The sequence below is a fragment of the Cetorhinus maximus genome, chromosome 9 (genome assembly GCF_964194155.1).
Source record: "Cetorhinus maximus chromosome 9, sCetMax3.hap1.1, whole genome shotgun sequence".
NCBI lineage: Eukaryota > Metazoa > Chordata > Chondrichthyes > Lamniformes > Cetorhinidae > Cetorhinus > Cetorhinus maximus.
The window spans coordinates 679,484-706,006 of record NC_135887.1 but is presented as its reverse complement, the minus strand read 5'-3'; the positions used below and the strand labels follow the sequence as shown (position 1 = coordinate 706,006).

Sequence of the window (26,523 nt, the reverse complement as noted above, 5' to 3'; positions counted from 1 at the left end):
CTGTGGCTTCGCTGCTGATTGTAAAATTCAGGCCTACATAAACTTAACATAATCTTAGTTAGCTAAACAGGTTCAACAAGCAAATATAAATTCATTTTGATTTTATTCATCCACTCTATGTTCAATAGCTGTCTTGTGAAAGTCTTTCCGCGCTAGGTATGTTCTGAACAATATTTTAGTCAAATCAACCAAATACATTCATGTACATTGTAAAGTTCACAGATAATATTTAACTGAGAGCAGGTTCTTTCTTCAAACTCAATCCAAAATTGCCTAAATGGTTAAAATGTGGGTCTTCCTGTAGTGAGTAAAAATATTCTAATAGTTATGTCGCATTTGGATTCTTTCTTCATTTTTGCTTTCTTGCTGATTATGAAGAGTGCTGTTTACATTGTTCATCTAAAAGCTAGCATTAGTGACTAGATTTTGCATAATTCTAACCTCCATTCCAGGGAGCTAGCTTTTCAGAGTATTTTCAATTGAAGCCCAACCATTTAGACTACAGGAAGTCTGTACTGCACCTTAAACTACTGATTTTTTTTTTGTTATTAACTGAAATTGAAGTGCCCATACTCCAGGTTCTGTGTGTTGAATCTATGTTCGGTCATGTAAGAATGCAATGTATCACACTTTTCATGATGGTTTAATTACATTAATCCCTTGGCGCTTATAGGATATGTCAGTGCTACTAAAGGATCAGTGAACATATCTTCAATTAATGAGGTGAAGAAAGGGATTTTTCTGCTTACATTAAGTTCTTCTTAGTATTTTTACTGTATCCTAGGTCCAGAGTGATTTCTTTTTTAAGCATGCCATTTTCAGGTTGAAATTTATGTCCTCTGTTTTATTGTGTTTAGGCCACATCTGTGAACACAAAAAATAGGAAAGTCAGGTTCAAGGATGGAACTACTCAGCAATATGACAACTTGCTGATTGCAACAGGCAGCGTGTAAGTGGTTGATCCTCTTAAATCAGTCCCTTTTGAGTTGAGTAACTGCTGCTAGTAATCCTATATGTGGGTTGGGTTCCTCATAACCTGCCTAGATCTTTTGGATTTTTTTTTACAAAATCCACGCTTTATTGCTTGGATCTCAAATGAGATAGAGAATGAATTATGCATATTAGGAGCTAAGTACGGACTGCCTCATGGTGATGTCTGAGGCTTTGAAAAATGCCATTTTTTCCCCCATCCTTGGTAAATTTATTTTCTGCCTTCTTAAATTCATTGACTAGCATGTCTGGCTGGATTAGAAGTGGTCAGGAGGAAGAATGTCTCTGGTGTGCAGGTTTAAGGAAGGCTTTAAGCAAGATTAAGGTGTATCTGAAGCTAGAGTATTAAAATTTTATAGGTGTTGCTCATTTTTTCACTAATTTTAAATTCCTATTTCTACTTTTGTCTGCCTGCTGCAGAAACAAGGGAAACTATTTGAAATGCATTTTTTATGCACTTTGCTGAGATTCATTTGGATTTCTTCATCATAGCTTAGTTCCATTGCTTAAAACAGAATTACTCCAGTGAAATCTGAAGTAATCTTTTTTATCTCCTCCCTCATGGTTCTGAGTGTTGCATTTATTCATACTGTCTTCACACCTGTCTTTTGTCTACAAAACTGCCTGAATTTTCATAATTCAACTCTAAGATGTTAATTACTGTATTTGTCCAGATTTCCCTTGATTTTCAATTTCTTTGTTTTGCTTCAAACTATAGAAACAACACTTTCAAAGAGTACGTTCACCAATTATTAATAACTTTGCCAGAATTTCCTTACCCAGTCTTTTGAATAATACAGCACTGAATATTATGACCAAAGAACATCAAGTCATCACCGTGGGGGAAGGTGGAAATTGGGGCAAGTTTAATTCTCAAGGCTGGCAGGGCAAGTCATGGGAAGGTTAAATTGTCAAATTCACAGAACCCAACACATCACAAATGCACCTCGCTTTGTTTTAACTGCGGTGAATATCAGGGCCTTGAGTAGTCTAGAGAGGTGGATCCATAATTATAATATTTGAAGTTATTTCCTGTACTTTTGCTTAGGGAATCCTACAGCTAAAGGGAGGCAAGGGCAGCTGGATCTAGCAAATGAATGCTTTTTATATCATTGCTTGTGGGTCAAGAGGAGCAGGAGTGCTCCATTCTCTCCCATTCTGACCACTCAAGCAGGTTTTCTATTGCAATCAGCCAAACCCTCACTCTCCAACCTGCAATCTCTCCTGATAACCCCGTTCATCCTAATTGCAGCTCTGACTCCTATCTGCCACCCTTCAGTGCCCAAGAACTCTCGATCTTTCCAGGTTATCGATCATCCACAACTCTGGCTTTCCGATCTGGCAGTTGGCCAGCCAATCGGGTTGCTGAGTGAGCAACAGCGTTAAAATCTGAAAAGCAGGTGACACCATTAAATTTGGCAGAACCTCCCCAATTCTGGGACGTCTGGGTCACCATAGCACCTCCCCCTCCCCCTCCCCCTCCACCTCCACCTCCCTCCCCAACCCCATCTTGCTCCATCCCTGTATTAACAATTGCAGGGAATAATCTTAAATCTGGGTATTTTTGTGAGTTAATTATTGAAACGCCTTGTCTGTGCTCTTAATTTTAAAGAGAAATTTTTGAACTTTAGTAGACACCCTTATTTGATTTTTCTTAAAGGGTTATATAATTAATTCTGTTACCTGGACTATATAGGCTCCTATCTTAATTAACAACAACTTCCATTTATATAGAGCCTTTAATGTAGAATTACAGCGCAGAAAGCAGCCATTTGGCCCATGCTGCCTTTTCCGATTGAAAAAGAGCTATCTAGCCTAATCCTATTTTCAAGCTCTTCATCCATAGCTCTGTAGGCCACAGCACCTTAAGTGTATACATATCCAAGCGTTTTTTAAAAGTGATGAGGGTTTCTGCCTCTACCACCCTTTCAGGCAGTGAGTTTCAGACCCCCACCACTCTCTTGGTGAAATCGTTATTTCTCAACTCCCCACCAATCCTTCTACCAATTATTTTAAATCTATGTCCTGGGTTATTGACCTCCCTGCTAAGGGACATACGTTCTTCCTATCCACTCTATCTAGGCTCATTTTATACGCCTCAAATAATTCTTCTTTCAATCTCCTTTATTCAAAAGAAAACAATCTTGGCCTAAATGTCCCAAAATGCTTCAAAGGAGTGTTAACGATCAAAATTGGACACTGAGTTACACAAGGGGATATTCAGGCAGATGAAAGAGGTTGGCTTTCAGGAACACCTTAAAAGAACAGCGTTGCAGAGAGGGTTAGGAAGGAGTTCCAGTGTTTAGGGCCTCAGCAGCTGAAGACACAGCCACCAATGGTGGAACAATTCAAATCAGCAATGCACAAGAGGCCAGAATTGGAAGAGTGCAGTTATCTTGGGGGGTTTTTGGGATGTTACCGAGATCGGGAGGTCCCAGGGCCATGGAGCAATTTGAAAATAAGGATCAAAATTTTAAGATTGGCTCCTGGTTATGCAACAGCTCAATGTAAGCCATAGAGTACAGGGGTGATGGATGAGCAGGACTTGGTGTGAGCAGGACACATGCAGCAAAGTTTTGCATGACCTCAAGTTTACAAAGGGATGAATGTGACAGGCAGCCAGGAGTGCATTGGAATAGTCAAGTCTAGAGGTAACAAAGAAATGGATGAGCGTTACAGCAGCAGATGTGCTGAGGCAAGGGTGGAGTCGGGCACTATTACAGAGGTGGAATTAAGCAGTTTTAATGATGGTGAAGATGTGTGGTGAAATACAACACCAAGGTTGTGAACAGTCTGGTTCAGCCTCAGACAGTTGCTGGAAAGAGGGATGGTAGTAGTGGTTAGGGAATGGGGTTTACAACAGGCACTGAAGCCAACGGCTTTCAGTGTCCCCAATATTATTTGGAGAAAATTTCTACTCCTGCTGAACTGGACAATGGACAAGCAGTCTGACAATTTAGAAAGTGGAGATGTCAAGAGAGATGCTTTTTCAAGGTAGCTGGACGTCATCGGCATACATGAGGAAACATTTTTTTAAGATGATGTTGCAGATGGGCAGCATATAGTTGAAAAATAAGAGGAGACCAAGGATAGATCATTAACAAAGGTAATTGTGGAGGGGCAGAAAATTGCCAAGTTACCTTAAAACCAGCTAATGTTCTTAGTTATATAAACTAGCATCAACACATTGCTGCTCGTTTTACTAGTCTGCTGCATTTGCCATAGCCTTTTATAAATCAGTTAACAAATAAAACTATCGCTATAATTTAGCAATCTCTAATTGCAGTTTGGGTTGGAGCATATCAGTTTTTTTCACCATCTAGGTTTACTAGTTACCCAGTTTTAAGTCAACCAATTGATTCAAAACCAAGGCAAACTACCCAATATATTTTTCTGTAGAAATTGACACATGTCACAATTATACAATGGCAATTAAGGATCCCACAAACTCATGGGAAGCCTCAATGCCAAGTTATGACAGTATCACTGAGCTCATGGCTTTACTGATCTAAAAGAGCATATGTGCACTAGTTTTAGAAACATTTCATGTGCTGGCAATTTCATATTACTTCCAGCACTTTCAGTGAAGCATCAGTGCATTGACTTGTGATGCACAAATCAAAACCTGTTTTTGGTTGGTGTACAGCAGACTGGCCTCATTGAATAGTTCCCTGTATGCAAGGAACAAGGTTATGAACTGGGTTTGTAACAGACATGGATGTGTATCAACAAAAAGCAGGTATGTTTGTAGCTGCATATGTACAGGTCAAATAAAGAAGCCTTCCATGGTATGTTTAAATAACAAATGAAGTGTGTTTCAATAGTTTTACACTTGGTACTGTCTTGCTGCCAATGTGGTGCTTATTAATTTAAAAGTGCCTAAGATCTGTTTTATTTCTGAGTTCTTTGGAATTCAGTGTAGTTTCTGCTATGTATCCTGGTTAGCATCACAGCCGCAGATCAAAACATTGGGCATGCTTGTGTTCCTTCTGAGTTCTTGCATTGCTCTATTTATGTCATGTTATCCTTTTAAATACAGCCCTAGAATGCTTGACTGTCCAGGAGCAGATCTAAAAAACGTTTGTCTCTTGCGAACCCCTGAAGATGCGAATAAAATTGATGAACTAGCAACAGGAAAGGGTGTCATCATCGTGGGCTCCTCATTCATTGGTAATTTTAAAAACTTCTTCTGGAGAAGCTTACTGACGGTATAGGTTTCCATTACTTAATGGAGAGCTGGAAAGGTATTTGTATGCAAGATAGAAATTAGTTTTCCAAGGCTGTACCAGAATTCAAGTGGCTCTGCTGATGCCACAAATTAAGGAGTATTTCTTTTGTTGGAGCCCTGTGATTGCATGTAAATGCTTGCACTTTTCTATTACATAATATGGGGCAACTTTTCCCTTTTTGCACTTAGTAATAGCTACCTGGACAGTGTAAAAAAAAAAAATCAGGTTGGAAGATCATTTACCAGTAACAGAGCTAGCTTGATTTTCCTCAAATAAAAGATCATCAGCCTCAAATGTTAACTGTGTTTCTGCCCACAGATACTACCTGACCTAAATATTTTCAGCATTTTCTGTTTCTCCTCAATGGGCTCCAACTGATGAATTATTTACGAGGCAGTACCACAATCAAGGTGTAGTTGTTGGTGCTATAAATTATGGAGTGTTTCTTTTTGAGCCCAGTGATTGCATGCAGTATGCCCACTAGGGAACAGGCAATTCCAGATTTAGTGATGTGTAATGAGGCAGATTTGATAAGGGAGTTTAAGGTAAAGGAACCTTTAGGAGGAAGTGACCATAATATGATAGAATTTACCCTGCAATTTGAGAGGAAAAAGCTGGAATCAGATGTAACGGTATTACAGTTGAATAAAGGCAACAACAGAGGCATGAGGGAGGAGCTGGCCAGAATTGACTGGGAGATGAAAAAACAAAAACAGAATTACCTGGAAAAACTCAGCAGGCCTGGCAGCATCGGTGGAGAAGAATGAAGTTGACGTCTCGAGTCCTCATGACCCTTCAACAGAACTAAGTAAAAATAGGAGAGGAGTGAAATATAAGCTGGTTTAAGGTGGGGGGGGTGGGGGGAGAGAAGTGGGGGGGAGGTGGTTGTAGGGACAAGCAAGCAGTGATAGGAGCAGATAATCAAAAGATGTCACAGACAAAGGAACAAAGGGGTGTTGAAGGTGGTGATATTATCTATAAGAATGTGCTAATTAAGAATGGATGGCAGGACACTCAAGGTACAGCTCTAGTGGGGGTGGGGTGGAAAGACTATCAGGGCATTAAAGGTATAGATTTAAAAATAATGGAAATAGGTGGAAAAAGAAAAATCTATATAAATTATTGGAAAAAACAAAAGGGAGGGGGAAGAAACGGAAAGGGGGTGGGGATGGAGGAGGGATATATATCCACATGGACTGCGGTGGTTCAAGAAGGCAGCTCACCACCACCTTCTCAAGGGTAACTAGGGATGGGCAATAAGTGCTGGCCCTGCAGTGAAGCCCACATCCCATGACTGAATAAAAAACACATTATATTCCATCTGCCAAGTCTTTTGCCCACTCACTTAACCTGTCATTTACCCCCTGTAGACTGTGTGTCATCCTCACCATTGGCCTTCCCACCTATCTTTGTGTCATCCGCAAACTTGGTGATAGTACATTCACTTCCCTCATCCAAGCCATTAATATATATTGAAAATAATTGTGGCTCCATTATTGATCCCTGCGTCACTCCACTAACCCTAACCCCTTATCCCAACTCTCTGTCTCCTATTAGTTAGTCAATCATCTATCCATGCTAATATAGTACCCCCAACACTATGGATTCTTATCTTAAGTAGCCTTTTATGTGGTACCTTATCGAACACCTTTTGGATATCCAAATATATTACAACTACTGGTCCCTCTTTATCTATCCTGCTTGTTACCTCCTCCAAGAATTCCAATAAATTTGTCAGGCATGATTTCCCCTTCATGAAGCCTTGCTGACTCTGCTTGATTATATTATGCATTTCTAAATGCTTTGTATTACATCCTTTATAACAGGGTTTAACATTTTCCCAAAAACGGATGATAAGCTAACTGACCTATAGTTACCTTGTTTTTGAATAAGGGTGTTACATTGGCAGTTTTTCAATCCTCTGGAACTTTTCCAGAATCGAAGGATTCTTGGAAGATTACTACCAGTGCATCCACTATCTCTGTAGCTACTTCCTTTTAATATTCTAGGATGTAACCCATCAGGTCCAGGGGACTTATTGGCCTTTAGCCCCATTAGTTTCCCTAGTACATTTTCTCTAGTGATAGTTATTGTATTTATTTCCTTCCCCCCTCTTGCCCCTTGATTATTTAGTATTTTTGGAATGCTTTTAGTGTTTTCTACCGTGAAGACTGATACAAAGTATTTATTCAACTCCTCTGCCATTTCCTGGTTCCCCATTATTATTCCCCCAGCCTCATTCTCTAAGGGGCCTATGTTCACTTTGGCCTCTCTCTTCCTATTTATATATTTAAAGAAGCTATTACGGCTCATTTTTATATTACTTGTTGTTATGACCGATGCAGTTGGTACAGCTGAATTATTTAAAAATCCCAGAGGGAAACTTCAAACAACCATCATAGCCTATAATTTTAAGCATTATGTTTGAGATGCAACTCTAAATTCAGGAATCAGACCACCAGTTCTCGAGGTTTTACATTAAACTAAATGAAACCTTTTTATTAATTTGCACAGGTTAAAATATATATACACATGGTTACAAATTACTACTATCATAACTTTTAACAAATTCCCAAACTAATCTCCATTAAGGCAACAGCAACCCATAGACTTAACCAAACACCAGGCAAAACATTTTCACCTTACGAATTCAAAATGAGGCTCTTTTCACTTTGGTTCCTGTGGAGTCAGCTGGAGGCTTGCAGCTGCCTTTTGATCTCACATTGTCTCTGCCCTGCACACACAAAACTGCTGAAGTTATACCCACCACCGCTCATTGAATGTAAATTCTCATTGTATCACCAGCCTCTTCTAACAATAAAACCCCTTTTCATAGTACCAATTTTATTAGTAATATAAACATATTGCTTGATACCTGCTAGCTAGGTGGTAGTTTTCACCCCACTTCTTGAATGCTCTATTCAAAAAATGCACTTTATCTCTCCCACATATCAAAACTAGTACACATCAAAGCACCCAGACTAGCTGGCTTTAACCCAATTAAGACACACCCACAGACTAAACCTCTAATTTAAAAGAGAAATATTTTCCAATAATATATACATTAATAGCTTCATAACACTTGCCAGTTTAACCTCAAAGTTTATTTTAGCCTTCTTTATTACTTTTTTTGATCATCTTCTGTTGGTTTTTAGAACTTTCCTAATCCTCTGGTTTACCACTAATCTTTGCCACATTGTATGTTTCTTTCAATTTCATACATCCTTAACTTCCTTGGTTAACCATGGTTGGTTTATCCTCTCCCTAGAATCCTCCTTCCTCACTGGGATATATCTTTGTTGTGAGTCATGAACTATTTACTTAAACACCTGTCATTGTTCATCAACTGTCTTTTCTGCTAAACTCCTTTCCCAGTCCACTCCAGCCAACTCTGCCCTCATTCCTTTGTAATTACACTTATTTAAGTTTACCACAGTTGTTTCCGATCCAAGTTTCTCACTCTCAAACTTAATGCTAAATTCTACTAGTCACTGTTCTTATTTTTACTTAGTTCTGTTGAAGGGTCATGAGGACTCGAAAACATCAACTGTGCTCTCCTCCGCCGATGCTGCCAGACCTGCTGAGTTTTTCCAGGTATTTCTGTTTCTGTTTTTGTGCTGTTTCTTAGGGGATCTTTTACTCTGAGATCATCTGTTAAACCTGCCTCATTACATGTTACCAGATCCAAAATAGCCTGATCCCTGGTTGGATCCACAACATATTGTTCTAGGAAACTGTCCCGAATACACGATGAATTCTTGCTCGTGGCTACCTCAATTGATTTTCTCAATCTACATGAAGATTAAAGTCAGCCATGAATAATGTACTGCATTTTTATATGCCCTCATTATCTCCTGATTTATTCTCTGTCCTACAGTATAGCTACTGGTTAGGGGGCCTATAGACTACTCCCACCAGTGTCTTCTTCCCCTTGTTATTTCTTACCTCCACCCACATGGATTCTACATCTTCCGATCCAAGATCATTTCTTGCTATTGTACTTATTCCGTCTCGTACTAACAAAGCTACCCCACCACCCTTTCCTTCCTGCCTGTCCTTTTGAAAAGTCACATACCCCTGAATATTTAGTTCCCAGCTTTGATCTCCTTGTAACCATGTCCCCATAATGGCTATAAGATCATACCCGTTAAGCTCTATTTGTGCCGTGAATTCATTTATTTTGCCCCCCTGCAACTCGCCTCTGGCCATGCTTCCTTGCACCCCCAACTCACCCCAACTGCTGTGCAGCCCTTGCCCTGGCACAGCAGCCAGCCGGGAAAAAGCGACTTGCCTGTGCCATTGCCTGAATGCGCGACACCTCTTCCTTGAAGTTGAGCAGGTGACCCTCGCGAGCGCTGTGGAACATTAGTATGCGCTCATTTTCAAGTTCCTCTCGAAGTTCAGCTTGCCATTTGCACGCTTTTTAAATGCTGTTATGAAACATGCACAATGACATGCCTGGGTGAACCAGTGTGGGGAGCAGGATTATAATTATATACAGATGTATTGGAATGATGTTCCCGATGTCTGATGGTTGGAAACATGGCCCACCATTGACAGGTGGAACGAACGATTGCAAACTAGTTTCACGATGTAGTGGTCTTTTTGGTCTTCTCGCCATATTGTTCACTCAGGCTGCCCTGACACTTGCACCAATGGGGACGGAAAGAACCTGCCAAAGTTTCTCATCTTTCTTCATTACTCAGACTACAAGTACTGGGAATCAACTTCATGGCTTTTCTGTCTATTTACAATGCTTGCATGTTTCCTTTGTGTCTCAATGACCCAACCTGGACACAGGTTGTGTGGTATGGACTGACTGGAGCAGTGTCCAGTTTGATCATGACTTCCCTTGACTATATATTCTTTTTTTCAATACAGTTCAACTTTCCATTAGTTTTGTTAATTGCTGGACATGTTGAGCACTAAGTCTGCTAAGGTTCATAGGTCTTTTTCAACTTCATCCTTAGCTATATCAACCATTTATGGAGTTCATTACACCCATTTTTTAATCCTATGAGAAATACTTTGCACATTTGTATTAAAGTTAATCTACTATCTGACCATCTGCCTACTTGCATATTTTGTCCAGCTTATTCTACGTTTTCTGAGCTGCCTCTTTCAATTCTATTGCTGCTGCTTAAACTGGTATCATCTACCAGTTTAATTAATTCGCAGTGTGTTTCTGAATCAAAGTCAAAGTCAAATAATCAAAAGATTCAGATATCCTAGTGTAACCTGAAACCAATAATCTAAGGATTTCTTAATATTTTAGACAGTGAAATTGCTTTGAGCTGAATGATAGGTTTATTTGTCGTGTTATATGTCACATTGCAGATGTGCACAGCGGAGTTTTGGGGTAAAGGCAGCAGCATTGCAGCAACTACAATAAAAGCTTCTCCTAGGCAGTGATGTCTATTTAAAGTGTTTGAAAGATACTATATGGTGTCAACTATTTAATGATGGGTCAGCTGTGGACGACCCCATTAATGGCAATTAAAATTTTTCTATGTTTGTCTATTAAGAAGATTAAAGACATAGGGTGGAATTTTCCGTGCCCTTTGGCACAGGCACCATGGTGGGTGTGAGCAGACAATATGGCGGGAAGGCCAAGAATTGGTTTGCAATTATCCGCTCTGCCCATCAATGGTGAGCCCTGTTTCCCACTGCCACACGTCAGGAACTTCATTTTAATACATCAGACCATTATAAGCCCTGCTCGTCAGAATCACCCCTCACGCTGGATCATCCGAGCACATTGGCGTGACTGCATGTCGATGTGTTTCACAACTGAACATAAGCGACGTGCACCTGGTGGGCTGCACTTCACTTGGGACTTTGAGGTTTGTTTGCCCACCTTGCCTCAGGCAGCACTCACAGTCATCAGCGCCACGCTTCACAGGCACCACATCACTTTTAGGGGGGTTCACGCAACCAGCCGTAAGGTTGGGGGGGGTGGTGGCTTTGCAACAACCGCAGGACTCGGGGGAAGGGCGATATCCCATGGTGTGTGAAGCCAGATGGAGATGAGGGTATGTGTGTGAGAGAGTGAGTGGTGATGTCCCTTGAGCTGGCAGTGAGTGAGATGCCAGTGAATGTGTGATGGGTTTGTGAGTGGGTGAGTTTAGAGTGATGAGGTGGCTGCCTTACCCTGATGGCACGGATGAGATCATTCATCCTCTCTCTGCACTGGATGGAGGACCTCTTCTGTGCAGCGTTGGCACTGACCACCACTGCCATCACCTCCCAAGCCAGAGTGGTGAGACTGATGGACCTCCTGCAGCCAGAGCAGGGGTAGAGGACATCGCGGCGGGCTCCAACAGTGTCCAGAAGGTGTCCCAGGGATGCGTCACTGAATCAGGGGGCTGCAGTCTTCATGCCTTTCGGGACCAAGTCTTCTGTGCAGCAGTCCCGGGCTGGAAGCGCTGAGAGGTGTGCGCACAGCTGCAGTTTAAATATGGTGCCCAGTGTGAGGAAAAGGCGAGGTGATGGCATAGCTGGGGAATCAGCTTCTCGCCAGCGAAACAGCGTGTTTCCCGGGAATGCATGATTAATAAGGTGGGATTGGGACAATATAGTGCGAAAATCTGCCATTGAGGCCAGCAGGCAAAACATCCTTTTTCCCGCCCACTACTGCACTTAGTGCAAATCTGGGATGATTCTGCCCCCAGATTTATATAGCACCTTTTATGCCTACCCTGTAGAACAGGCAGGTCCTCACTTAAATGCCTCATTTGAAAATCAGCACCTCCAGCAATGCAGCACTCTCTCAGTGCCACATTAGAGTGTCAGCTTAGATTTTATGCAAACCTATGGAGTGGAAGTTGAATCCATAACTTACTGACTGTGAGCCAAGTGTGCTGTCACTGAACCATGGCTGGCACACTGCTCCATAAAATGAAGCCATGGAAATATTTCTCTGAAGAATTTTACTCTCATGTTCCAGGAATGGAGGTAGCTGCCTATCTAGCTGAAAAAGCCAAGTCTGTGTCGGTGATTGGCACCAGTGAGGTCCCATACCAAAATGTGCTGGGGATGGAGATCGGCAAAGCTATAATGAAGTTAAGTTGAAATTCAAATGTCTGAAATGCAAGCGATTCAGAACTCACAGATAGCATGGTTGGAAATGGTAGATCAGAGACAGTTCTGAAAGGAAACTGCTGTTTTGTATTTTCTACTTTCTCCATTTTGTTAACTTCTAATTTATGTCAAACTTTTCAAAGTATTTTGTTGCTGTTCAAGAAGAGCACTTAGACCTGCTGCAGTTATCCTCAGCTTTTAATATAAACTTTACATGGTCTCCACTGTCCTGTTGGATTTACTAGAATGAAATAAAATGTGGAACTTCTAACTTGGTATTCTAATTTTAAACCTGTAAAATTACAGATGTTTGAACAAGAAGCCATTAAGTTTTACATGCTGGATCATGTGACTGAACTAAGGGGAGAGGATGGATTGGTAAAGCCCATTAAATGTTTAATTATTTAAATTTACAACTGTTTCCTTATATTTTTGCACACTGTTTCAAGTTCTGCACCATGTGTTTGAAAAACAATTGCTTTTCATATATTTACAGTTGAAAGAAGTTGTACTTGCAAGCGGAAAGGTTCTCCCAACAGATATCTGTGTCGTTGGAATTGGTATAAACTTCTTCCCTTTTAACTAGATGCCTTGTTCGAATCTTTTAGTGTTTCCGATTGCTGGTGTTCTCAAATCTTGTTTTCTTTTGCATGAATGACTTGCTGCCTGGTGGAAAGGAGTGACACCTGCCACCAGTTTCCTTAGAGGAAGTCCTATAAAGACAGATTCAAAGGGAACAGTTGTTGTTGATCAGGTGAAGATTGTCTTATCTTGAATTCTTTTACCTTAAAATCAGTCATCTTAAGGGGTAACCCTTTCTGTATGAGATGATTGTATGCTACTCTTTTTAACATGCACCACTCCCCCATTTTCAAGTTCAAATGCAGAAGTAAAGCTTTCCTCATTGTTTTTATTGCTGCCGTTCTTCCTCCCCACATGGATACAAGCGAGTCCCAACTGTCAATTTCCAGGGTACTTTCCAGGGATTCTTCCTACTGCATTGGTAATGGAAATTATCTGACGCATGGAGAAACTCAAAATAAGGGATTCCCACAGGCGAGAGCTTCAAGATTTTTTATAAATTGTCTGTTTCCTGTAAAGCGGGAGGTCTTTGATTTATTTCTTGCAAGAATGTGTAGAGGTGCATGTATTGTGGGATGATAAACCAGGATAGGTTGGTGAAGATGGCAGTATGGGTGAATGAGATTTCGTGCTAGTCATGTAAACAAATGGGAGAATTTTGAACAAGTTGTAGTTTATTTTTATTTAACTCACTTCTATGAGTCTTTATGAAGGGAGGGGGATTGGACATCAATGCAGAGGTGCTGGAATAGTTAAGCCTTGAAGTGATACACACGTGTAATGGTTTCAGTGGCTAAGGTGGGGATAGTATTACAGGGATGGAAGTAAGCAATCTTGGTGATGGACAGGGTATATGATTTAAAGCTTTTCTAAGCATTGACTATTCTGAATGATCTGGCTTAGGGTGAGAGAATGTCCAACGAAGAGGGATAGAATCAGTGGCAAGAGAGCTCCTATGGAGCCAGATGACCGATTCAGTCTTCATGATGTTGAGTTAAAGGAGTTTGTGGTATATTCAAGACTTTATGTTGGATAAGCCATTTGACACAGTGGAGATGGTTGAGGGTGGTGGTAGAGCAATTGGTTCAAGCCAATCTTGTGCCTGCAGATGCCATCAGTAAATGGCTGCATATAGATCAAGAATAAAATAGAATGGGACAAAGGATAGGCCCTTGAGGACTAGAGAGATGTCAATGTGGGAGGCAGGAGGGAAACCATTACTGGAGATGTACTGGTTGCATTCGGTAGGGTAGGAACAAACTAATGCATGGGATGCCCCATAGTTTTGGATGTTGATGGAGAGGTGCTTTAGGAAGATGGCACAACTAGACAGTTGTTTGATCTCTCAGGGAATTGAGGGATATGGGGAGTGGGTGAGAAAGTGGACCTGAGGCAGAATATCAACCACAAGGGGCTACTGTTGCTCCTATTTCTTAAGTTCTTATGACCAACAATAACAAATGCTGCCAAAAGGTCCAGGAGCATGAGGCAAGATGAAACATCATGATTACAGTCACAAAGGGTGCATTAAAGATTTTGACAAAAGTAATTTCAGTGCCATGTAAGTGAAGAAAGCTTGCCTGTCAGAGTTCAAGCAAAGTTTGGGATATTTTGCTGTGGGATTGGGAAGTGACACTTTCACAGACCTCCGAAAGGGAAGAGAGATTGGAGATGGGGAGGCCATTACATTGGTCTTTTATGAAAGGGGATGATGGCAATATTTTTGAAAGGCAGTACGATGATGGGTGAAAGGAGGGAATTATTTATAATGGAAAGAAAATGAGTGAAGTGGAAGGGAACAAGAGCAGGAATTACGTGATTTTGGAGAGATGAGTAGAAGAGAGAGTGAAACATTTCAGAAAGTGTGGGCACAGAGTTAGTGGCCAGGAGTTGTGGGAGAGGTTAGGGACTGGGCTTTGTGGTTGCAGTGGAGGTAACTGTGCAGCTCGGCCATCTTTGATTTAAAGAAACGCATGACCGCCTCATGTGACGTTTTAATGTGAAGGTGAGTGGAACAGGGAAGAAGAGTTTCGGGAGGTGGCTAGTCATTTAGAAAAGAGTTTGGGATGATCTTAGAATAGTCAGCAGGGTTGGTTGACAGACTGGAAACATGGGAAAGCTTGGCATGATTAACCCAGATCTAGCAATTGATAAGACCAGTTGTGGGCTGAGTGCTAAAATCTGCACTCCTTGGGCGTTGAGAGGGTTGAGGTTGGGACTGTATTGGGGAAGTGATAAGTGCAGGAAACAGTGATTGGTTTGCTAGAAATATGGGCATTGAAGACAGATTAGGGAACTACATGAATGGCAGAGGTATAAAGTTGGGAGAGTGACCAAAGTGAGGAAGTTGGGAATTAGGGAATGATTTATGAGAGCAGGGGAAGAGGTGAATAATGAGGATAAAGGGGGGAAAGGATGGTCCTGGTGAGAGTGAAAAAAGATAAATGGTCGGTGATACCTTTGTCAGTAAAGAAATATTACAAAGGCTGCGAGAAATGATAGTCAAGGAGATGGTCAGCGATATAGTTGGGGAGTGAATATGAAGGGGCAGGTTGAGAGAGGAAAAGAGAACAGTGAAATTTAGGAGTGGGGAAAGATAGAAGAGGATCAGGTGGTCAAAGGAACAAGAAAAATAAGGGGAATACCCTCACGGAAACTTAACGATGATGGAGCAAATAGTGGAAAGAATAGCCAAGGCGGGGTCTCAATAAGGATCAAAAGGTGAGTATGAATCGGGTTTCAGTTAGTGCTATAAAATTGAAATGTAAGGGCCATTTTAGCAGTATAATGACTTTTGTGAAGGGAAATGCAGAGAATGGTGAATGCTGATTTGGCAGAAGCAGGGTAGGCAACAGTGAAGAGAGAAAACAGAATGGGTAGGAAGTTTGAAAAACTGATCCCTGAGGAATGCTTCAATCAAGATCTTTGCCAAGGGTAAAAGATGGGATTAAATTGAGTTGCCATTTTTGGAAGGTCCATTGGTATATATGTCATGATGGGCCTGATGAAAAATATAAAGGAAGGTACAGAGGGAAGTAGCATATTTTTCTAAGCAAGCCTGAATGAGGGCAGAAAACCAGTTAGGCTGGTGAGGGAATCTATACTTTTGCATTTAATTTGTATGTTTCGAGACAGAAGGAAGCAGGGACAGATCCTCTTGGAGAAGACGAGATAAAGAGGAGATCTGATGGAGGTGCTCAAAATCATGAGGTGTCAGGACCCAGTAGGTGGGGAGAAACTGTTCCTTTGGAAAGGATTGAGAGCTAGGGGACATCAACTTAAGGTTTTTAAAATATTTGTTCAAGGCATTGCTGGCTAGGCCAGGATTTATGCCCATTCCTAATTGCCCTTGTGAAGGTGGTGGTGAGCTGCCTTCTTGAACTACTATAGTCCACAGTGCTGTTTGGAAGGGAGTTCCAGGATTTTGACCTAGTGACAGTGAAGGAGCGGCAATATATTTCCAAGTCAGGATGCTATATGACTTGTGGTGGTGTTCCCATGTGTCTGCTGCCCTTGTCCTTCCAGGTGGTAAAGGTTGTGGAAGATGCTGTTGAAGGAGCCATGGTGGGTTGTTGCAGTGAATCTTGTTCATGGTACACACTACTGCTACTGTGCTTCAATAATGTATGGAGTGAATGTTTAAGGTGGTGAATGGACTGCCAATCAAGTGGGATGCGTTGTTCTGGATGGTGTTGAGTTTCTTCAGTGTTTTTGGAGCTGCACTCATCCAGGCCAGTGGAGAGTTTTCCATCACACTCCTGACATGTGTCTTCTAGATGATGGACAGGCTTTGGGGAGTCAGGAGATGAGTTACTCTCTGTAGAATTCCCAGTTCTGACCTGCTCTTGTAGCCACAGTATTTATATGACTGGTCCAGTTCAGTTTATATTCAATAGTAACCCCCAGGATGTGGATGGTGGGGGATTCAGTGATGGTAATGCGACTGAATGTTAAGTGGCTATGGTTAGATTCTCTCTTGTTGGAGAACTTCATTGCCTGGCACTTGTATGGCATGAATATTATTTGCCATTTACCAGCCCAAGCCTGAATATTGTCCATGTCTTGCTGCATATGGACACTGACTGCTTCGGTATCTGAGGAGTAGTGAATGGTGCTGAACATTGTGCAATCATCAGCGAACATCCCCACTTCTGACCTTATGATGGAAGCAGCTGAAGATGGTTGGGCCGAGGATACTACCCTGAGGAACCCCTGCAGTAATGTCCTGGAGCTGAGACGCTTGACCTCCAACAACCACAACCATCTTCCTTTATGTTAGGAATGACTGCAACCGGTAAAAATTTTCCCCCTGATTCCCATTGACTGCAGTTTTGCTAGGGCTCCTCGATGCCACAATTGGTCAAATGCTGCCTTGATATCAAGGCCAGTCACTCTAACCTCACTTCATGAGCTCAGCTCTTTTGTCTGCGTTTGGACCAAGGCTATAATGAGGTCATGAGCTGAGTGGCCTTGGTGGAACACAAACTGAGCGTCAGTGAGCAGGTTATTGCTGAGTGAGTTGCCACTTGATAGCACTGTTGATGACCCCTTTCATCACTTTGCTGATGATCGAGAGTAGACTGATGGGGCAGTAATTGGCTGGGTTGGATCTGTCCTTTTTGTGAATAGGACATTCATGGGCAATTTTCCACATTGCCGGGTAGATGCCAGTGTTGTAACTGTACTGGGACGGTTTGGCTAGGGGCACAGCTAGTTCTGGAGCATGAATCCTCAGTACTCTTGCCAGAATGTTGTCAGAGCCTATAGCCTTTGCAGTGACCAGTGCCTTCAGCTGTTTTTTGATATCACGCGGAGTGAATCGAATTGGCTAATGACTGGCATCTGTAATGCTGGGGACCTCTGGAGGAGGCCAAAATGAATCATCGACTCAGCACTTCTGGCTAAAGATTGTTGCAAATGCTTCAGCCTTATCTTTGCACTGATGTGCTGGGCTCCCCCATCATTGAGGATGGGTATATTTGTGGAGCTTTCTCCTCCAATTAGTTGTTTAATTGTCCACCATCATTCACGACTGGATGTGGCAGGATTGCAGAGCTTAGATCTGATCTGTTGGTTGTAGATCGCTTAGCTCTGCCTATTGAATGATGCTTCTGCTGTTTAGCATGCAAATTGTCCTGTGTTGTAGCTTCATCAGGTTGACACCATCAGGAACGGTGCTACTGAGTCACTCTTGGTGATGGACATTGAAGTCCCCCACCCAGAGTACATTCTGTGCCTCTGTCACCCTCAGTGCTTCCTGGTGTTTGACAAAAGGGGCAATGACAACATGAAGAAAATCTTTTTTACCCTGGAAGTGGTTAGGATCGATAATGCACTGCTTGGAGACAGATCAATTGAGGCCTTCAAAAGAGAAATGTATCATTATCTGCAGAGAAAAATATGTAGGGTTATGGGGAAAGGCATGGGGGCGGAACTAGGTTAGTTCTTATAGAAAGTGGCATGGAGATGATGGACCGAGTGGCCTCCTTCTGACTGTAGCGCTACTTTGTTTGTATAAAGCCTTCTCTGTTTTGCCAATGGATTCAAGTCACTTGAATGGCTGCACCTACTAACTGTCCATTCCTGACAGTTCATGTTTTTAATGTCACCTTCACTTTGATTAATTTCTGTAACTTCTAGATAAAACTCTAAAGGGAATTGTCCCCTGGGATTTATTGAAATGAAAGTCTTTGATATTAAAATTGCATTACATCCCGTCATAGCACTGAATCTGAATGTGGAAGCACTCACTGGACCAGTCTTCCTTCCATTGTGTGTTACTAATAGTCCAGTTTTATCAAAACATATGGAAAAATTGATCCAATGATGGTGCACTATATTAGGGACTGAAGAATCTAAACACTCTTCATATTACTGAAAAGGCCTGTTAAGGCCAGCAATGTGGTTGACTCTTATGTGCCCTCTGAACAAGGGCAATTAGGGATGGGTAATAAATGGTGGCCTAGCCAGTGATGCCCACATCCCATGAATGAATAAATAAAATGAATATGATTGAGTCAGAAGTTGAACTATATGGAATATTGTGGCAGGCTGAATATAATGCTGTGATTTGGATTGTACCAGGAAAGTGATTATTCTCTCTTTTTTTGGCTCTTCATTTCAGTTCATGCAGACCAGTGTTGCTAAAGTATTTGCAGCTGGGGACATTACTTCATTTCCACTACCACTGCAAAATAACCAGAGGGTTAATATTGGTCACTGGCAGCTAGCACATATGCAAGGTAATGAGATGGTCATGTGAAAAATATTATTTTAGAAATTGCAGTGTGGAATGAAAATTTTCCTATTTCTTTCATCCCTGTTTTCTGGCACAGAAGGAGGCTTTTTGGTCAATTTTTGTGTTTGGAAAATAATGTAGGGCCTGTTGTCTGAGAAATAGGCTTCTACCTGGTGTTGGTGGGATAGTTCGCTCTGTAGACCGAAAGAGTGCAAACCAAAATATGTCTGTCCAATCCCGACCCAGATCCTATTTGGACAGAAGCTACCTCATGGAACTCAAAAATTCAGCATTAGTTGACATTGTAATTTGGAGAGTTCACATAGGTAACTGGTGTAGAAAATGAGACGTTACATTGACCCAGGAAGGTGAACTCTTCTCAGAATGCCATTTAGGCAAAGGAGTGTAGCTAATCTTGATCTGCTTATACTGATGCTGGTTGTTAAAAGTGGAGAAGTGCTCCCTCTGGTAACATTTACATCCTTACGCTGAATATTTACAGAAAATATCAAAATCAAAATATTTGCATGCTGTGGTTAGGTAGAATGCTGATCTCTGGTTATGTTAATTGTAGTTGGGCAGATGCCAAGCTGCCACACACATCACCAATATTGCCCTTCCCCATCAGACAGATCCATTGTACTGGGTGTCTACAAAGCTGGCTGTGGACCAGAACAACTAGAACAACTGTGAATATTTCCCATTATGTAGCATGTATACAACTTTGTTTTGTGCTCATTAAACAAAATGTCAAGGAGGATAGTATTTCTTTACTCCCATCCATCATGTTTAAAGCTAAGAAACAATCACTTTGGTTTCAGAGGTATTTCCCTGTGGGAGGAGGGTGTGGCCTCCACAATTGATGCTTGATCCTTGGGAAAATGTTACTGAGACTCATCGCAAAGTTAAACTACTTAATGCACTTTAAGAACATAAGACGTAGGAATTACTTACAAAGAACAAAAGAACAGTCAAGCAATGTCTTGATTTTAAAATTCTCACCCTTGTTTTCAAATCCCTCCATGGCCTAACTTCTCCCTATCCCTGTAATCTCCTCCAACCCTCTGAAATATCTGCATTCATCTAACTCTGGCCTCTTGAGCAACCCAATTGGTGGCTACACCATCATGTGTCTGAGCCCTAAGCTCTGGAATTCCCTCAATTACACCTCTTTGCCTCTCAACCTCTCATTCTTCCTTTAGGACGCTCCTTAAAACCTACCTCTTTAACCAAGTTTTTGGTCATCTCTAACGGCCAGGATTTAACAGAGGCTGCCAGAGTGGGCACGATGTCAGGGGGGGTTGAGGGGAGAGTGGGGCGGGGGTGCCGGGAGAATCGGATGGGTGCACCCACTTTTGATTTCCAGAATTAGGAAAGTTATGCACTGCTTAGGGGGTGGGAAGGGCCTGACACAGGAATCCCATCCCTCGGTGGAGGGATGTCAATTATCCCTGAGCCCACTGGAATCTAATTATGGCTTAGAGATTTAACAGGATTCTCGCAGGTCTCCTGTGGCTCCTGAAGATCCACCAAACCCTGTCAGATTTGCCAGAGACCTATTGGGGGGTCCCTCATTCACAGGCACTCAGTTCCCGATTGGACCTGGCATTGGGAAGTGGGGTCTGCTGAAAGCCCTTGCACCTGACCTCCCTCACTGGTGACTCCCTCCTCATGATCCCCATCCCACCACACACCTGTTTCCAGGGATCCAGTGACAATCCTTGGTGAAGGCCTCAGAGCGTTATTGACTGCAGCCACCATCCCTGGTGACACTGCCAGCCATGGAGAGCGGCTGGCCTCTGATTAGCCAGCAACTCTCGGGGCCAAGATTTCCTCCCTCTGGGGCCCTTTGTTGATGTGGAAGGCCTGATGCCGGCCAGGTAAGTACCTGATTGGGAGGCCTGACAGATTGAAGCGAGGCTCCCACCGGTTCTCCAGCTGGTGGGGGAGGGGGAGGGGGGGGTGGGGGAGGGGGGCGGTGGGGGAGGGGGGGGGGGAGGGGGGGGTGGGGTAGGGGGGGGGAGGGTGGGTGGGGTAGGGGGAGGGGGGTGGGGGAGGGGGAGGGGGGTGGGGTGGGGGGGGTGGGGGGAGGGGGGGTGGGGTTGGGAGGGTGGGTGGGGGAGGGGGGGTGGGGTGGGGGGGGTTGTGGTAGGGGGGGGTTGGGGTAGGGGGAGGGGGGGTGGGGTAGGGGGAGGGGGGGGGGGGGTCCTCTGTTGCTGAAACTAAATTCCACCCAATATCTCCTTATATGGCTCAGTGTCATGTTTTGTTTTATAATGCTCTTGTGAAGTGCCTTGAGATGTTCTAATATGCTAAAGGTGCTATATAAATGTATGTTATATAGGTGTAATTGTGTAGCATTGTCCATTAGACTGCATTGTGCATGTTAATATGAAAATGGTTTTAAGACCTGTTTCTTATTTAGGTCATGTTGCTGCATTGAACATGCAAAAGAAAAACACTGGCATTAATACTGTGCCATTCTTCTGGACACACTTTTTTGGAAAGAGCTTCCGATATGCAGGTAACGGTAATTTTTTGGGACACATCATTCTGGGGGAAACAACCAAAATAAATGTGGTCATTCCCCGCTATGTAGAAGTACATGATAGTATGAAAATAATTGTAATTTACAATAGTGCAATGCATCAAGAGCATGTTTGGCTTCCTTTGCAAGAATTATTTTTACCCATTCCCACTTGCATGATATACCACTGATCTAATCTTCATACATAAAACAAACCAAATTGTCCCACCAGTATTTGCAGTCTTCAAATGCTTAACTATAATTGGGGTACATATAGAGTACAGCTGCTGAGTTTTAAACTTCTTGTTGCATTTTTATTTTCAACCACATAGTAACCTGCTAACATTGTTTGGCCTTGTCTTGATGGAGATATAATCAACCTGCCTATGAGAGAATCCTACATATGCGTGGATATACATAAATGCAACTCTCTTTCTCTCTGCAGTTTATTTTAAGAACGTAAATGTTTAGAGATGTACGTGATATTCTCACTATCTAAACATTGCTAAAAAAAGAGACATGCTATCTAAACTTTTCGTTTTGCACTCATCAGGATAACTCGCAAGTAATTACCAAACTGTAATGCAGCAACAATTTATAATGCATGAGAAGAGAGTGCTGATTGGTTGGCAATTGGACTTTGATCGTTTTCCCCCATTACAGCTTGGTAATTTCTGTTAGGAGCTATCCTGATTAGTGCAAAGTGAAAAGTTTAGATAGCATGTCACTTTATTCAGCAATACTCAGGTTCTGTACTATTAAATGAATATCTAAACATTTTTGTTCAGTCACTTGGTTTAATAAGTGCCCAGGAGATCTAACAGATCCCCAAGCACAATATAAAACTAGATTTGACCCTGCACTGCATTTACACCCCATCTAATATACTAAATAATGTGAGGCTACCCTTCCAGTGAGTTTCCCTCTGCTCTGCAGTCAGGTCACACCCTGTCTCTGGACTGACAATGCAAGTTTAGCGTTAGTGTAAAGCGGAAATTGATGCGTAGCTTGTGAAACCTGTATACATATTCTCATTTAGCCAAAGAAGGAATATGAAAGTCCAAGTGATTTAATGACCTGAGTTCTGATTAAATGAGTAGTTACATTGCTGGCTCTGGTTGAATTAAAGTAAAGCTATTTGAAGGACTGTTGATTTTAGCTTCCCTCTGGCTCTTACACCTAACTGTAACGCTATTTGTGAGGGGAGAACATATAACAATACAGGAGAACAAAGACAAGTTATTGGAGTGGGCAACAGGTGGCAGGTGTAGCTCAGTGAGGACTAAAGGGGGAAAACACTGAAGGAATGTATACCTTAACATTTAAAACCCCTCTTATTGTAATGTATTAATGTTTTGAAAAGTACAATGCCATACGTATTGTTCATTTGAAGATACCATGCAGAATTGTGCCAGCAGAGGGAGTTTGCAAGCAGAAACAGGGAGCAGGATTTTCCCGTTGGCGAGCGAGGGGGGCGGGGCCCAGTCGCTGATGTGTGAAATGATGCGCGGTGATGTCGGGCGGAACTCCCTACGTCACCACGCCCCATTTAAATTTTCCGGTAGGCGGGGGCTCAGCAAAATCAGCTGTGCGCCCGCCGACCTGTCAATGGCCAATTCAGGCCAGTGACAGTCATTAAACTAATTAATGGACCTGCCCGTCCAACCTTAAGGTTGGCGGGGAGGCCGGGAGCCCTGGCAGGAATTAGAAAAAGCATCAAACCTCATCCACGGGCGGGATGAGGTTTCATGTAGGTTTTAAAAAATTTAATTAAAGTTTTTTAAAAAATTATGGACATGTCCCAACTGATGTGACACTGTCACATGAGGGGACATGTCAGGGAAATTTTTTTTTTCTATTTTTAATGTTTTTGACAGTAGAGGTGATCTCCCTGAGGCTGCGCTTAGCCTCAGGAGGATGAGTGCGCTCTTCCGTGCGCATGCGTGAAAGAGCTCACTCTTGGGTTTAGAGATTCTCCCCACCCACGCAGGGAGCGCAAAGCGCTTCCACGCGGACGTCCCGCTGGGTGGGCCTTAATTGGCCCGCCCACGTAAAATGGCGCCATGCCCGCGATTGGGGGTGCCAATTGGAGGGGTGACTCCGTGTGCCCGCACTTCAACTTTGCCCCCGACGGGGGGGCGGAAATCCTGTCCAGGGAGTATGAAGAAGCTGCTTTAGTAAAAGGAACCATGTTGCTCATGCACTTTTATTCTGGTCTGACTCTGGCTGTTTCAAGTCCCATGAACCTCACTGACAATGAGGATGCTGCAAAATAAGAAGGTATGAATCTTTCTGGATGGTTTTGCCTATACGCAAAGAAAACAGAATTTAGGTTAAGTCAGCATTATAAGCTACAGACCTCCAAGAAACTATCAGGCTGCCTTGAAAGCATATGAGCTTGGATCAAATAAGCAGGAAAGCTTTACAGAGACATTTCTTCATTTTTGTTGATGAAAATGGTGTTGTCTCTGGCCAATCTATCAACTTTTGGCAGCACATCTGGAGCTATCTGTATTCCCACATTGGCAAAAGTGGCTGAGACATATCGAAGGTGCTATGGAAGATTTTTCCATCACAGAAGATGCAAGGATAAAGACCTTACTGTTCCACTACAGCAGTGAAGAAGTAGGAGTTTTTGAAACACTTACATCTAAGAAAAATGACTGACTCAGCTACAAAGACACTAATGCCCTATTTCACACCCAAGAAAAGCACAATAGATGAAACAATCATCTTCACACACAAAGCAAGAAGCAAACGAGAAAATTGACCAGTATTGTATGTGCTTGAGGCAACTAACAACCAAATGTGATTTTGGCAATATGGAAATTGTCAAAAGGGAAACCAATACGCAAGTAATTGAAGGCTGGCTCTCCAGCCAACTGCATCAAAAAGCACTCAAGAAAGACAGAAAGCTGTCAGACATATTGGAGTTAGCAAGGTTACTATCGCTTTCAGATTCCAGAGCTACTGAAGTTGAGGCTGCCAAAAAACACACTACAAGTTCAACTCCTGTGAACACTCTTTATTGCTCATGTGACAGGAAACCACTTGCAAAGCAACAATTGCCGTCTTGCAGAGTTGTGACTTGTGCAAACAATATTTCTACTGTAGTGGTGTTTACCCACTCCAGACAGAGTGTCCCACTGTTGATAAACAGTGTAAAGCCTGTGGAAAAATCCAACCACTTTGTTCATGTTGTCACTCATCAGCAAAATCAACTGCTAAGACAACTAGCAACAGACGAATGCCACGTGTGTGTACCACCACCACGGCAAAACGGCGAGGGAATGTGGTCAAAGTAGAGGCAGATGACCCTGAACATAGTTTTTTTTCTCTCATTCAGACACAGTAAACAGCCACGTGAGATGTTGACCATTGGCTGCTCAGACGTAAATGTTCCCATAGACACTGGAGCATCTGCAAGTGTCATGGGAGTCAAAATGTTCAAGAAACCTGGATTGTCCTATATTCTGCAAACCAGGGAATATGAAAACTTTCCCTTAGAACAGTGACAAACCACCACCGAAAATTCTCAGGACTTTTGAAACGCCAACCTCATTCAAAGACACCAGAATAAAGGCTGTATTTTGTCATATCTGGGAAGTGTGACCCACTTATCAATTTCCATACAGCAACAGACCTGCACATGATTACCATCACACATGCAATTCCTACGCATACCACCAACATTCTTGAATTGTATGCTAACTGCTTCACTGGCATCGGCAAACTGAAAAAGTCCAATTCCATGTTCCATGTGCACCCTAATGTGACCCCAGAAATGCATCAATTGTGGAGAATACCTTTTGGTGTCAGGAAGCAGACTGAGAAGGAACTACAGTGTCTACTTGGCCTTCTCATTATTGAGAAAGTTGATGATGAGTCTACCCCTTGGATCTCTCCCATACAAGTCATCAAGAAACCCAAGAATGAGAACTGGATGAGAATCTGCATTGATATGTGGACAATCAATATCATAAAGTGTATGGTTTTAAACACTTTGCTAAACTTGTCTCAATGCAGGATACCATCAAATTGAGCTTACAGAATTGGCCTTTTTCGATACAGGAGGCTTAACTTTGGAGTGAATTCAGCAGCTGAGATATTTCAGTGCATAATTCAGACAGCACTTCAAATACTTGAAGGCACGCTGAGCACCAGCGATGACATTCTAACCTATGGTCACACTAAAAGTGAACTTGAGGCATGTCTACAACATCTTAGAATGTAACCTCACCTTGAACAAAGACAAGTGCTTGTTCAATAAAAGCAGCATCAAATTCTTCAGTCATGTGTTCAGTGGTGAAGGGGTGTCACCTGATCCATGGGAAATTAAAGCCATTGCAAATGCTGCAGATTCTACAAATGTGCACAAAGTTCAGAGTATGCTAGGACTCACCACGTACTGTAGTCACTTCATTCCTCGCCTTGCTGTGTGAGCTGCCCCGCTATGCAATCTGACGAGACCATCAGATGGGAGTGGACTACATCTCACAAACAGGCTAGTACACCAGTTCAAACAGTGGTTATCAGCAAGTTGCACAGATGCCTATTTGGACCCTGAGGAAACCACCCAGCTAGTTGTAGACGCGAGCCTGGTTGGCTTAGTTGCAGTTCTCGTGCAAAATGACAAAGCAGGGAACCCATCAATTATTGCAATGGCAAGCAGATCGCTAACAGCTGTCATGACAGTGGATCATAGCCCTGAATTACTTACTGGCATACTGAACTTTTTAAAGGAAGGTACGTGTTTTTTTAAAAAGACATAGAAGCAAAAGCTGGCTGAGAATATAAAGTAACCACTCTCTGGAAAATTCCTATGTGGATTATACTTGACTGACTAACCCAGAGAGAACAGAATATCGCACCTAAAA

The 26,523-nt window shown here is 42.4% G+C and overlaps 1 protein-coding gene and 1 long non-coding RNA gene across 2 annotated transcripts in view; one reads left to right on the top strand and one right to left on the bottom strand.

The window, feature by feature from the left end:
* Positions 1-26,523, top strand: part of LOC144684308 (apoptosis-inducing factor 3-like) — a 55,806-nt gene that overhangs the window by 24,517 nt on the left and 4,766 nt on the right. Inside the window, exons 8-15 of the mRNA XM_078547930.1 lie at positions 858-949; positions 5,030-5,160; positions 12,166-12,281; positions 12,606-12,677; positions 12,796-12,859; positions 12,977-13,053; positions 19,006-19,123; positions 21,545-21,643. Of these exons, the coding sequence (XP_078404056.1) occupies positions 858-949; positions 5,030-5,160; positions 12,166-12,281; positions 12,606-12,677; positions 12,796-12,859; positions 12,977-13,053; positions 19,006-19,123; positions 21,545-21,643 (769 nt within the window). The remainder of the gene's footprint in view (positions 1-857; positions 950-5,029; positions 5,161-12,165; positions 12,282-12,605; positions 12,678-12,795; positions 12,860-12,976; positions 13,054-19,005; positions 19,124-21,544; positions 21,644-26,523) is intronic.
* On the bottom strand, positions 87-26,091 carry LOC144684309 (uncharacterized). The gene is made up of 3 exons (XR_013577481.1): positions 25,887-26,091; positions 12,794-13,012; positions 87-864 (listed from the first exon to the last, which is right to left on the bottom strand). It is a non-coding gene; the product is annotated as an uncharacterized LOC144684309 (long non-coding RNA).